This window comes from Drosophila virilis, chromosome 5, assembly GCF_030788295.1.
Source record: "Drosophila virilis strain 15010-1051.87 chromosome 5, Dvir_AGI_RSII-ME, whole genome shotgun sequence".
Taxonomy (NCBI): domain Eukaryota; kingdom Metazoa; phylum Arthropoda; class Insecta; order Diptera; family Drosophilidae; genus Drosophila; species Drosophila virilis.
In genome coordinates, this window is record NC_091547.1 from 16,212,691 (window position 1) to 16,227,364 (window position 14,674).

The 14,674-nt window shown below is 37.1% G+C and overlaps 1 protein-coding gene across 1 annotated transcript; it reads right to left on the minus strand.

Annotated features, from left to right (window-relative positions):
• Positions 1–8,155: 8,155 nt before the first annotated feature.
• Positions 8,156–11,183, minus strand: LOC6624744 (uncharacterized). The gene is made up of 2 exons (XM_002049668.4): positions 10,199–11,183; positions 8,156–9,301 (listed from the first exon to the last, which is right to left on the minus strand). The coding sequence occupies exons 1-2, from the start codon at positions 11,180–11,182 to the stop codon at positions 8,282–8,284; spliced, it is 2,004 nt and encodes a 667-aa protein (XP_002049704.3). The 5' UTR covers position 11,183; the 3' UTR covers positions 8,156–8,281.
• Between the last annotated feature and the right edge of the window lie 3,491 nt (positions 11,184–14,674).

Genomic DNA, 14,674 nt, shown 5'->3' on the forward strand with positions numbered 1-14,674 from the left:
TCGTTTTCATTCTATTAAGTTAGAAAAGTTCCTCAACAGGACAGATTCAAGAACTTATTGCGAAAAAACTTAAAGCAAATCTTATTTATATTTGCTTAAATCACAGTTGAACCTATTCACTTGGCCATTTATTGTATTTCGAATGAAATTTTGGACACACAACAAGTGTGTGCCATTTCAAAGAATTTTTTAATTACAGAGTTTTCTGTAATTTTATATTGACGTTAATGCAGTTGTAATTTGAGGTTTTAAAGCCCGATAGAAAAATGCGCCCTTAAGCATGCAACACTTTTTTGCCTTTCGTTTCTCTATGTATCTTTTGTACATACACATACACAAATATTTGTAATATGTGCAGCTGCTACAAAATGGTAATTAAAGTGAATGTGCTTAAACTATTGCAAAGTTAAAGTTGTTAACGCTTAAGGCAAAACGAGGAGAAACATAAATAAGCAGTCCATACTATCAAAACACAGAAACATAAACACAATGTAAATTACATAAATGAAAACTCCAATCTAGTAAGCATAACATATAAATATAACATAATAGTTATTATATTATTGAACAGCAGCTCGCGCCGAAACAGCAAAACAACAAAAAAAAAAAAAAAACAACAAATGTGATTTTTGAATAAAAATTAAAAGAAATGAAACTCGATGCCTATCATTCAATCACTCGCATGCTTCAGCTGCTGCAACTGAGCTAATGTAGTTTCTATTAACAAGCTAAGAACAACTACAACAACAACTCGCCGACAGACTCAACACCTTGGCGAAAGTTTGCGAAACGAATTAGCAAAGTTTTTAGCAAGGAACACGAAACATGTCGCTGTCCTCTCCGAAAAATAGTTTTTCAAGCAGGTGAGTTGCCGACATATCTTTGGAAGTGCACATGTATACGAGTGTTGTGCACACACACACACACATATACATACACATATACGTAAATAAACATCTGAAACTTTTACCCAACAATTTCTGCACCTGCAAATTAATAAATTGCATTGCTTTGGCTCCGGCTCCGGCTGCGGCTGCGACTCTAGGCGAAATTCGCCGCCTAAAAGCATGCAATGAAATTTCGCGGTTTTTGCACACTTTTCCATGCAAATAGTTATGATAAGGAGGGCAGAGTCCGACGAAGTGTAATGGTAGATATATGCACACCTTTACCAAATTTTACTCTCAATGTGAACTGTTTGCAAGAAGCGTTGAAATCAGTGCAATAGATGAATACGATTTAAAAGCTGAAGAACTTTGATCCGGGCTGGCATCCCAGACAAGTGCATGAATGTAAAACTATCTTAGCCGATTGCTATAGACCCTAAGGCTATCTTAAAAGGGAACGTGAGTAGTTATTAAGAAATAAATAAATTGTAAGGTTTTTTTTGCATTTAAACAAAGATTGGCTAAACTTAAGCAAAAAACTCTCAATATTTATATCTAATTTCTATTGTTTTTAAAGCACAATGCTTTTTATAAGAAGACAAGCTGCCGACACGGACTTCGCTTCAATGTTGTTGTCCTCAAAAATCAGGAAGATTACTCAACAGGCAAAACAACAGGCAAAACAAGAAGAAAGAGCTGAATATTCAAATTGGGTATATAAAATCATGAAATAAATAGACAAACTTTCATGCTTTATTAACAAACTGTGCCGAAAATCGAAAATGCAGTATTCATGTAGAAATGAGTGTATATTTGTATATGTACGCATGTATGTATGTATATAAGTATGTATGTATAGACGTGTGCAGGTAAGAGCTTATGTTTTTTGGTGTTTATGAAAATAAGAGTTTGATGTGCAGCCATTAAAGTATGCGTGTATTTGGATGTGTCTGTGTGTATATGTCTGTATGTATGTATAGCATAAATATGTATGCACATGTATGTAAGTATATGTGTATGTATGTTTGTAATATTGTCTGTAAGTATACAAGTATTTTGTACCAAGGCATACAAGTATATATATGTGCGTGTGTGTGTTTGTGTGTGCATATGTAGGTGTGTGTGTGTGTGGGCGTGTGTGTGTTAGTGTATGCATGCATGTATGTATGCATTTATGTATGTATGTTTGTTTTTTAATACCAAACGCAGAACAACCTTATTAGTCGCTGTGCTGCAAATTTAAATTTAACGAACTTTTATGAAGTGCTCTACTCCTCGATTCTCAAAAGTTCAAGTAGGCTCTGCAGTTTTCCATGCCCAGCTAGTAGTTAGTGGCTTTTTTTTTTGTATTTTTTTTTTGGTGATTTGTTAAGTATTTTTTTTTGGTATTTTTGTCGGTATTTTTGGACAATTGTATTCAGTATTTTTTAGTATTTTACTTGTTAGTATTTTTATTTTTTTTTTAGTATTTTTTTTGTATTTTTAGTGCATGTATGTACATATAAATGTATGAGTGTATGTACATGTATGTGTATATATGAACATGCATATGGATGTATGCACATATGTATGCATATATGTATATATGTATGTATGTATATATATATATATACATATATACATATATATATATATATATATATATATATAGTGACATATCCATAGTCGCACCCACCCTTTAACATAACTTAGCACATAAGCATAAGCACAATTATAAACATTTCTAATATTGTAAACAAAGAGCCTGGTGATAACATCGACATTGGTCAAGATCAAACTGTCCCCCTTTGGTAGACATAAACAATTCACCCTAAATATCACGCCACTGTCAATGTTCCCATCAGAGTACTATCCCACGCATAATTGCTGACGCAGCTCAAACTTCACTCAATTTTGACTCAAACTCTCTCAAAGCGAAGTTTGCTAAGCGACCGCAACAGTTAGATAAATCAGTTCATATTCGGGAAGCAAATCTGAATGTACTCAACAAAAGTAGCCGTTAAGTGAAAATAATAAATTGAAATATATTTTTTTATAGTAACCTAACGTGTAAAACTTAATTGGCGCAGCCGGTAGGATACGTCGGGAAAAATTAAAGATCGCTAAAGGATAATTAATTCCCAGATCTAACGCACAATCGCGACCGAAAGTGTTGTCGGAGTGTAATAAAAATTTTCTCGAATACGTATCCGCACAAGAACCTTCGGGTCATTAGTAGCTTAATAATATTGACCCTTTGGGCAATAAAGCTACTACAGTTAATAACGACTGGCTTTGCATATCGTTTGATCCCTGCAATACGTTATTACTGAGTCTTTTTAAGACACACACACAAAAAAAAAAAAAACATTTACACAATAATCCATCACAAACTTTAACTTAAAATAAAAGTGCAAAATCAAAGAACAATAAAGTTCAAACCTACAAACTCAAAACTATTCAAAAAAAAGTGTATTACACCAAGATGACAATGGAATTATCAGAACAACACCTCAACCAGGCCCTTTCACAACTTAGACAGGTGCCAAGCTTTGACGGATCAACGGATCAACTAAACGCCTTCATTAAAAGGATAGATTACATCCTACACCTGTATCCAACCCGAGATGTTAGACAACATAGCATCTTATACGGAGCCATCGAATTGCAAGTCACAGGAGATGCTCAGAGAATATCACAAAGGACAGCAGCCAACACTTGGCAGGAGCTGAGAAACGCATTGATTGAAGAATACAAAGTGCAGACACCATTTGAAGAACTCCTTCGACGCTTATACAACACGAATTACCAAGGAAACGTCCGTAAGTTCATCGAGGAGCTCGAGAATAAATCTTTTGTTATTTTAAATAAGTTAGCACTAGAAAATATACCTAGCAATACAACCCTTTATACAAATGCTATGAATAACACAATCAAAGATGTTATTACAAAAAAATTACCAGATAGGCTTTTCATGATGTTAGCCAGACACGACATTACGTCGACACAAAAACTAAAGCAAGTAGCTCAAAGAGAGGGATTATATGAAAATAGCGTTACTGAAAAACCTAAAAATAATAATGTTCAGGGAAATCCAAATAACAATCGTAGGAACATGGGAAATTATCAGCAAAATGCTAACCCAACCACCATTTCAAGTGGCTATTCCAACACGAATCAGAGTTATCACGCACAAAATAAACAGCATAATAAGTCCGAAGACAATCAGAAAGCTCACCACGAGTTCCAACAGAAATTAAGTCAAGGTAGATACCAAAATCCCTTAAACTACCAAAATCAGTCCCATTCACGCTTGAATGCACCAAACCCTCCGACTAAACGTCAAAGAGATAGTAACAGTGGGCAGATGAAAATGGATACATCCGAAAATTTTCATCAGCAAGCCTCGGAACAAACAGAAGAAATCCATTCATAAAATTGATTATGAATGACGAAGTTCTAAAATGTGTCATCGACACAGGTTCAACCATAAATCTAATGAAAACAAACCGCTTAAATTTTCCAGTTTACAACGAAACATTAAAGGTTCACACCATAAATGGTGTTATTGAATTAAAACAAAGTATACGATTAGGAGCAAGCAAAATTTGTCCGAGCAAACAAAAATTCTATATTCACGACTTCTCAGAGCATTATGATGTTCTGATTGGGAGAGAATACCTTGAGGCATGTCAAGCAAAAATAGACTATGCACAAGGATCCGTAACCTTAGGAGAATTTAACTTTTGTTTTAGATATAATGACGAAGAGGTCGAAGAGGACATGACCGCACAAGAGTGCCTTGATCCACCCTCAACAGAGGACAGACCATTTAACTTCGCTATTAATAATGAATTAATAGAAAACAATGAGTTTAGGCTAGAGCACCTAAACTCAGAAGAAAAAGAAAAAATAAAAAAAGTTTTACATGAATTTCGTGATATCCAGTACCATGAAGGTGACAATTTGACTTTCACTAGTACAATTAAACACAAAATTCTAACGAAACATGAGGACCCAATTTACAAGCGTCCATACAAATATCCTCAAATATACGATGAGGAAGTAAATAAACAAATAAGCGATATGATAAAACAAAATATCATACGTAAATCCAAATCCCCTTACTGCTCACCAGTAATAATCGTTCCAAAGAAAAACGATGCATCTGGAAAGCAAAAATTCCGGTTAGTCATAGATTACCGCAATCTCAATGAACTAACTATTAATGATAAATACCCTATCCCGATCATGGATGAAATATTAGACAAACTTGGAAAATGTCAATATTTCACAACCATTGATCTAGCCAAAGGCTTTCACCAAATCCAAATGGATCCTGGTTCAATACCCAAGACCGCATTTTCGACTAAACATGGCCATTACGAGTACACTCGCATGCCATTTGGTCTTAAGAATGCACCTGCAACGTTCCAACGTTGTATGAACAATCTCTTAGAAGATTTAATTTTTAAAGATTGTCTGGTCTACTTAGACGACATTATTATTTTTTCCACTTCATTGGAGGAACACATTTTGTCGCTACAAAAGGTATTTAAGAAGCTTAGAGAAGCTAACTTAAAACTACAGTTGGATAAATGCGAGTTTATGAGAAAAGAAACTGAATTTCTCGGTCACATCATCACAACTGAGGGTATAAAACCAAATCCCAACAAGATACAAGCAATTGTCAAATTCCCAATTCCAAAAACCCCAAAAGAAATTAAATCATTTCTAGGATTATGTGGTTTCTATAGGAAATTTATACCAAATTTCGCTAATATAGTAAAACCATTAACACTTAAATTAAAAAAGGGAGCAAAAATCAATATAAAAGACAGAGACTACGAGCTAGCGTTTGAAAAGCTAAAAGTACTCATAACATCCGACCCAATTTTAATATACCCTAACTTCGAAAAACCATTTTCATTAACTACAGACGCGAGTAATATGGCAATAGGGGCCGTCCTTTCGCAAGAGCATAAGCCTATATGCTATGCAAGTAGAACTCTCAACGAGCATGAGTTAAATTATTCAACGATTGAAAAAGAATTATTAGCAATCGTTTGGGCCACTAAATACTTTAGGTCCTATCTCTTTGGTCGACAATTTCAAATCCTTAGTGATCACAGACCACTCGTCTGGTTAAATAATATGAAAGAACCTAACATGAAATTACAAAGGTGGAAGATCAAGCTAAATGAGTTTGATTTCCAAATTAAATACGTCCCAGGAAAAGAAAATTATGTGGCAGATGCTCTGTCCAGAATTCAATTAAACGAAAACTTCTTAGGCGAAGATACAATTAGCACAAGAGCAACAATACATAGTGCTCAAGAAGACAACAGTAACCATTTACAAATCACAGAAAGACCACTTAATTATTATAATCGACAAATAGAATTTGAAAAAGGAAAGAAATTAGATATCCTTATATTTAACTTACAACACTTTACAGAATATATAGAAGACATTGAGATGGGAATGCAGCTCACAAGATTAGGAATTTTTAACCCAAAATTACTAAAACATGACTATTTGTTGCATGTTAATTCTGAGAAATTGTTGAATACAAAAACTTCCACTTGGTTTAAATCAGATACAAACGAAATACTGATAATATCCCATATTCCTCGAGAAATAATAAAAAGCCCGGTATTCGAAATAATTCCATACCCGGATGAAAATAATAATATTTTGACAGAAATAGCTCATGAAAAATATTTTACCCAAGATAAAAAAGTTTATAGCAGAGAAACAAAAAAATTAATTAATAATGAATGTTTAACAGGAATTTTAAACCAAATAACATCAGAATGTAGTTATACTAAAATTTTGCAAAATTTTCAAATCAACTACATAGAACCAAATATAATTTTAACTTGGAATTTACCAAAAACTATATTAAACCATAATTGTATAAATAACGAAATAACAATAGAAGGAAACAATATAATAAAAATCTTTAATTGTTCATTGCAAATTAATGAAATTTCAATTTCAAACAATATGTTAGATTATACTCAAAGCATTTACGTAAGCAATGATGTTATAAAATTAGAACCACTTTCGTTTGTACAAACGAAACAAATTATAAATGCACATACAAAATTTAACAATGTATTCCAGATAATTACAATAACCATATTTGTAATCATATTAATAAGTTTAACACTGTATTTGACATATAAGTTCAAAAGCATACCTAAGAAATTAATTATAAAATATAAAAAACCCAAAGTAGAAGAAACACCTACAATAATAGGAGATATACCAATTCTAAAAGAAGAAAATGTTACACTATATCCAAACTTAAACACCTGAGGACAGGCACTTTTCTAATGGTTGGGGGAGTGACATATCCATAGTCGCACCCACCCTTTAACATAACTTAGCACATAAGCATAAGCACAATTATAAACATTTCTAATATTGTAAACAAAGAGCCTGGTGATAACATCGACATTGGTCAAGATCAAACTGTCCCCCTTTGGTAGACATAAACAATTCACCCTAAATATCACGCCACTGTCAATGTTCCCATCAGAGTACTATCCCACGCATAATTGCTGACGCAGCTCAAACTTCACTCAATTTTGACTCAAACTCTCTCAAAGCGAAGTTTGCTAAGCGACCGCAACAGTTAGATAAATCAGTTCATATTCGGGAAGCAAATCTGAATGTACTCAACAAAAGTAGCCGTTAAGTGAAAATAATAAATTGAAATATATTTTTTTATAGTAACCTAACGTGTAAAACTTAATTATATATATATTCATATATATGTATATACATACATGTATATATGTATATATGCATATCGTTAAAACACGTATTCATTTAGTTTTATGAATTAAACTTCAGGTCAGTCAGTCAGGGCAAACAGTTGATGTGATGTGTTTTTGTATTCAATTTATAATGTTCTTAAATATCAATTGAATACAATCAAAAGGGAACTTTGGCTATTGCCTTTGATCAAATATAAAGGCTTTTATGGAAATTAAATATGTAACATATGAAGGCACAGGACGAAAAACATTACGATCCAGAATTAATACAAAGTGGTTCTTGAAAATGTTACGATAACACGAGAATACAGCCTATCATAAATAATTCTGGACGAGTCGGAACAAAAGATAGCACAGCAGAAGCCGGGTAAGAACAAGAAGAACGAAATGGCCATTCATGTGTAAGAAGCATGGGGAAATTCATAAATTCCGGACTTAAGCATGATATCTGCTTCTCCTAAAGGAACTTAATTGTTATGAAAGGTAAGTAGCACTAAAGTATTCTCTACAAACCCATAGCAAGGAGGAATAACTAAGTTTCTCGCTAATATTTTTTTATTGATTATTATTTACTGTAAGAAATATTGAAAAGATAAAAACAAATGTGGTCATAATGGAGAAAAGCGTCTAGTAAAGCGCGGGATAGTAAGCTCTGTTGGTAATGCCGCAAAGATTCTGCTTGTTGCGTGCCAGTCTCATGTAGCCCTTCTCTCCCCAAGTAGAGCCCAATGAGGTCTTGATAATCCAATAGTCGCCGAAGTTCTTGCAAGTGCCAAAGCCGACAATAAGCACAGCAAAATCTGGACTCTGGCCACAATGGGAATTATGGAACACGCCGCTCTTGTAGTTAATAATTGCAGCCTGAGGAATGACGGCAGCAATCGGGCCTTTGGCCACGTTGTAGGCCAATTCGTTTTCATTGCCGGGCCGAACTTGGATAATCTTTTTGACTTTGGCTCCAATAAGTTTCCGTTGGAATTGACACTTTCCTGTGATGCCTCGGTACGGATAAGAAGCCTCAGTGTCAATGCCTCGCATCCTCTTGATGCATATCAGAGCGTTCACCGTCAGTTTGTTATGTTTGCCGCAGCAGTCAACGAGATTCTGTTTAGAAAGGGCAACCAATCTTCCAGATTTAATGAACTGATGACTCTCCACAACTCCAGCCGCAGCGAAGGCCCACGAGTTGTTGAAATGTCCCTGGTTCATAACAGGAGTGACGGCCCCCAATTGCGTCCAGTTGACTTTTACGGGCATGTCGAGATCAAGGTCCCCAACTTCGTTCAAATAGTCATTGGGCTCAGGCTCTAGGTCTTCAATAGGGTGCTCATCATCGTTGTTTGCAAAACCCTTGCTGATCTCCGAGGGCAACATATCGGTGAACTGATTCACACCCATCTCGTAGCTCTCCTCGCCTGCGGCCCAACGCTCGTTGTGTGCGTCAATAATTTTATTATTATCCTGAAAGATCAGCATGCGCAGCTGCTCCTCCGACTCGTCGCCATAGATCTTATCAAACTGGAATTTAAAGTCGTCCCACTCCCTATTCGGTTGCTCGGAGTAGGTTGCCCCGCCCAGTGTGCATGCAGCAACTCCCAGAAGAGCTACAATCACAAACGCTGCCTTCATTTTGATTTCAGTGCACTTCTATAGATTAACAACGACTGATGCCTGCCTGCCGTACTGCATCCACTTTTATACCCAGCACTGACCGCATATTGGCAAATGATTCAGTCTTTATATATCCCTTGATAACCTCAGTCCATATACGTTAATGCGGGCTGCGGGCTCAACTTTTAATATATACTATTAATTGCAAATATAACTTTATTTTGTATTGGCCTTAAAATTTCAACATTCAAAATTTTAGCTTCCAATTTCTATTTATATCGGAGAGAAGGGAACTAACCAAGGCTTAAACTCATGGATGTGGTAGCCGATGTTCGAGAATCGAACGACGATTTTATATCGTAAACTGAACCAGAAAACATTTCTGGGCTTATTTTTGTTTTCAGTGTACATCTCTAGAAAGAGGTGCCGAGGTGTAAGGCTAAGATTATAAAGCTCTAGCAGAGGAGATATCAAGTATAAAATTGTCAATTATTTACAGCAGATTTGATTGAAACACCCAATTGCTTGCGAATAAAATCAGTTTAATCATTTTTTGCAAATATATCAGGCAGAGGGGAGATTATTCGCCAACCCCTTAAATATATTTATATAGTAAACTTTATTTAATGTTATCGATGAGCTGACGTTCTTAGAAGCTTTTATGAAAATTATGCCCAATTTTTGATGAAATAAGACTAATTTTGACGGAGTATGACAATATCTTTTTCTACAAATTATTTTTCCCCGTTTTATACAGTTTTAAGCTGATTTCCTAAAGAACTCCGCTTGGATCTATATAACATTCATATGCTTGTAAATAAAACCATGTACTTATTTATATGTAAAGTATGAATCATTTATTTGTCCAAAGCATTTTTCTATTATTATAAAATATATAAAATTATAGAAGCTCTAGTTAGATGCATACTTTTATATAACTGGATAGTAAGCCCTGCTTGCAATACCGCAGATATTATGCCGATTGCGCGCCAGCCTCAGATAGCCCTGTTCTCCCCAAGTAGCGCCCAGTGAGGTTTTCAGTAGCCAATAGTCTCCATAGTTTTCACAATGCCCATAGCCGACAATGAGCACAGCATAGTCTGGGGCCTTGCTGCAACTCGTGTTGTGGTAAACGCCGCTCTTATAGAACCGTAGCGCATCCCGAGAAATCACAGCGGCAACCGGACCGGCGGCGACATTGTGGGCCAGGGCCAACTCATTGCCCAGAGGGCTCTGCAGGTGCCTGCGAATTTTCGCACCGACGAGCTTCTTTTTGAAACGGCAACGGCCAGCCGGGCCTCGGTAAGGATAGGATGCCTCCGTATCAATGCCGCGCTTCCTCTTAATGCACTTTAGCGCATTGAATGTGCGCTTGTGTTTGGTGCGGCAGCAGTCGACCAGGTTCTGCTTCGACAATTTCACCAATCTTCCAGAGGCCACAAATTTTCTGCTTTCCACGGCACCGGCTGCCGCAAAAGCCCACGAGTTGTTAAAGTGGCCCTGGTGCTGCACAGGAGTGACTGCGCCCAATTTCCGCCAGTCGACGTCATATGGGTGCGGCTCGGAGTTGAGCTCCACATCGGAGGTGTCTTCGTCCGCTTCCTCATCATCGCGGCTGCCGTCATTGCCAGTAATTAGCTCATCAAACTCTTTTTCTAGCAAATCAGTAAAGTGATTGACTCCCATCTCGTAGCTCTCCTCGCCTGCGGCCCAGCGTTCATTGTGTGCATCAATAATCTGCTTGTTGGCCTGGAATACCTGCATACGCAGACGATCCTCCGACTCGTCTTCGTAATTCTTGTTGAATTCCAATTTGTAAGAGTCCCACTCTGCTGCCCGCACATCAGCGAGAGTTATTCCAGCCAGGGCGTAGCCCATTGTCCCAAAAAGGGCCACAAGCACGAGCGACTCCTTCATTTTGCTCTGACTGTTGTCCGATTCATCACTTACTTCCATTTATATACCCAGCCCAGTATGCGATATTACGCACTCGAAAAGCCATGATTCAGCTTCGATAATGTTATAAACTAATTGCCGCCTAGCCCGCATGTCCTTGAAATGCTCCAGACTTATATCATGACCGCAAACTACTCTCAAATATATATCAGACCAGTTATATATGGACACGATCGTTCATCGTTCACCTTAAGCATCGATCAGTTATATGACAATTTACTGCCTCATTAAAACATTTGCTAGATATTTTTGAGGTAAGTCAAAAAAAGTCCTAAATTATATAGATCCTTGATCTGCCGTTTTCTAAATTTAATTCGACAGCTTTGTTGTATGTAAATAATTCCTATCATAAATTGCAGCCTTCAAAAACCTGATAAACATTAGTTTCACAAGCTTTGGCCAAGCTTAGGGGAACTTTCATTATGGTTAACAAGTATGAGGCTCTGGTCATGAGTTCCCGAACAGGGCATAAAAAGCCGATTATAATTATTATTTTGTAATTTAAGCCAGTTATTTCTCAATATCGAAAATCTAAATTAATTAATTATGTTTTACTAAAGTAAACAAAAAACTATTTCTAATTAACAATGGTATTTATCCTACGCTTTACCATGAATTAATTGTTTGGTTTTTGAAAAACATTATTACTCTATTTCTCATACAAGCAGTTTTTTTTTTTTTAGTTTTCTGTGTGCTCTTGTTGAGGACTAAAGCTTTAACATTTTCGTCGCAGTCACCTCTGAAAAAGCGACCTCTGGCGGTCACTTCTGTGCGCCTGGTTGCGTTCTGTTGGCATTGTCAAGGGCGCGCAGCAGCTGTTGTGCATATGTTAAGTTTTTGTTAGTTTAGTTTCGTTCGTTGCTGCGGCAGGGGGCAGGGGCCACGTTCACAGTAGCACTTCCCCTTCGCTTGCCGACCGCACTTGCTGCTTAGCTAAAAGTGGGCAATGCGTCGCTTATGTTTTCAGTTCTTTTTCAACTGCAATTTTTGCATTAATTAGAAAGAGTGCGTGTAAAACATGCACAGCAACATAGCCCCCACCTCACTGCTCACGACCCCTCGCTACAAGTCCTGTGGTTAGCTGCATAAACAAAATGTCTGCCACATTGTTTGTTTACAGCGCCGTTAAATTAGGCTTAAGGCGGTAACAACAACAAAACCGACAAGAACAACAACTGCAGCAGCAAAAACAACGAAAACTTTGCACACTATTTTGTTAAATATTTTTGCACAAATTGCTGGCACTGTTGTTGTTCTTGCTAATTACATAATTATATTATGAGCAGAACTTTGTTGTATTCAGTCTTTTGTTGTTGTTGTTATTATTGCAGCTGCAAATGTGTTTGGCATATTCGAATGGAAACTAATTGTTGCTCGCTTGCAATAAATATAATTTAATTTTGTGAAATCTTAAACAACTTATTTTGCTACGTTTTTCCGCCAATTAATTAATAAAGCTTTAGTATTAAAAAGTAATAATATTTTGATGTATACGTATTCAAAACTGGTAAAGGAAAAGCTTACACAGCATTCGACAGATACATTGGCCGAGTGTCAAGAATGGTAGGACTATCGTCTATTATTTCCGAATGGTGATGTACGTATTTTGGGTGCATCTACTCGGGAGAGGGCACGCCCATGGCTTGTCGCATTGAATTTGAAACTTTCAGGAACGGCAGCCGCAACTTAAATTGTTTCGAAGTGCTGACAAATTGTTGGCAAAACCAAAAATAAGAATATGCCTGTATAGAATCTGAAGCTGCACAAAATATTTTCACTTTAGTGCGTTTCAAGTGTGCATAGCACAAAAAAATATACATAATATATAAAAATATATATAAATAAATAAAAACGAACTAAAAACACAAGCACAAAAATGAATTCCAAGCATTGTTGAAATATATAAATCAAAATTGAATTACGAGTGTACAAGAGCTCAGCCATCCAAGCAGCCATGCAGCTCCCCCTTACCCCTTTCAGCCGCTTTGCCCGGCGCCGCCACCCATGGAAAGGCAAATAGAGCTTTTGCAAGGACAAATACAAGTTTCAAGCATTTCATAGTCAGAGCGCATAATCGAAATATCAACTATGTCTACTGCAGAAATAATAACAGCCGGCAATTGGCTTTTATTGAACTGAAATATTATGAAGAAGTTTTCAATATGCTCCGGCAGCACTTAAACAGTTAACTCTATCAAAAATCATGGACATTTTCATAAGCCAAGCGTTTCTGGAGCCCGAACAGCAACAAGATGGGAATACATTTCGGCCTTTCGAGCGTTTATTTCAGCTGCCATTTTCGTCATGTTTGTTATGATTACTGTCAAAATTGTTCAATTGTAGCTTTGAATATTTGCATTGGGTTTTGGCCCGCTCTGTTAGTTTTGTAGTTGCAGCAAGTGCTTCTTAAGTGTTTTGGCCAACTTTGCGTCAAAACGTTTTTGTGACGAATTTATTGAAAATGTTGCGGCTCCAAAAGCCAAATGTCAAAAATGTATGTATGTACACACAACGCACACAACAGCTTTGGCCGACAACTAAATTGGCCAACAACGAAATGAACAAACTGACAGCTTAATTTGTTTTGGCCTCCTCACAATTCGAAACATTTTGACAATTCTGCAAATTGTTATGCAAACTATTAGATTAAAGATTAAATGATACTTATGTTTAAATCGAAATAGTGCAGATTGTTATTTCATAAGTCAACAGTGTTCAAGGCCTGAGCCATAGTCAAATGGCAAACATATTTCAAAAAGCCCTCAATTTGTTTACTCACTCACACACACACGCACACACACACACACACACACACACACACACACACACACTTACACGCGCGTACAGAGATTGACCCATTCACCAAACTAGGCCGCAACTGCAATTCACAATAATCGAAGTCCAGCGCAGGCATAAATTGATTAAGCAGGCAGAGAGCACGAACACAGGGGAAAGACAGAGAGGCAAAGAGAGAAATGCAGAGTGTGGGGCGAGAGCTAGAGAGTGACAGGGACAGGCATAGTGAAGCGTAATTTAAATGCGTATTTTGTGCCCCCATAATTAACGCAAAACATTGCATTGCCTTGCGCCTCCCGCCTCCCGCCTCTTGGTTTTGGCAATTTTCACGCAGCATCTGCCGCGGCAGATAATTACTCTTAAAACTAATTAAAATAAATGTGCGTGAGCCAATAACAGCACAAGTCTCTATGACAACATAGATGTTAATTATGAGCGCACTGCTCACAGCCGCGCCGCTGCCAGCGCTGATCTCCAACTCCGAATCGCCGGCAGCGTGCGCTGACCGGAACTGCGCTTCGTCTAACAGTGCCAGCAAAAACAACCACCAGAGCCAGCTGCTGGCCACATTGGCCGGGAATTAAACCAACATTATGGTACATTATCTGCTGCAAGCCAAAAGCTGCGATTCCTCCATTTAACTGACCGCGGACTAGG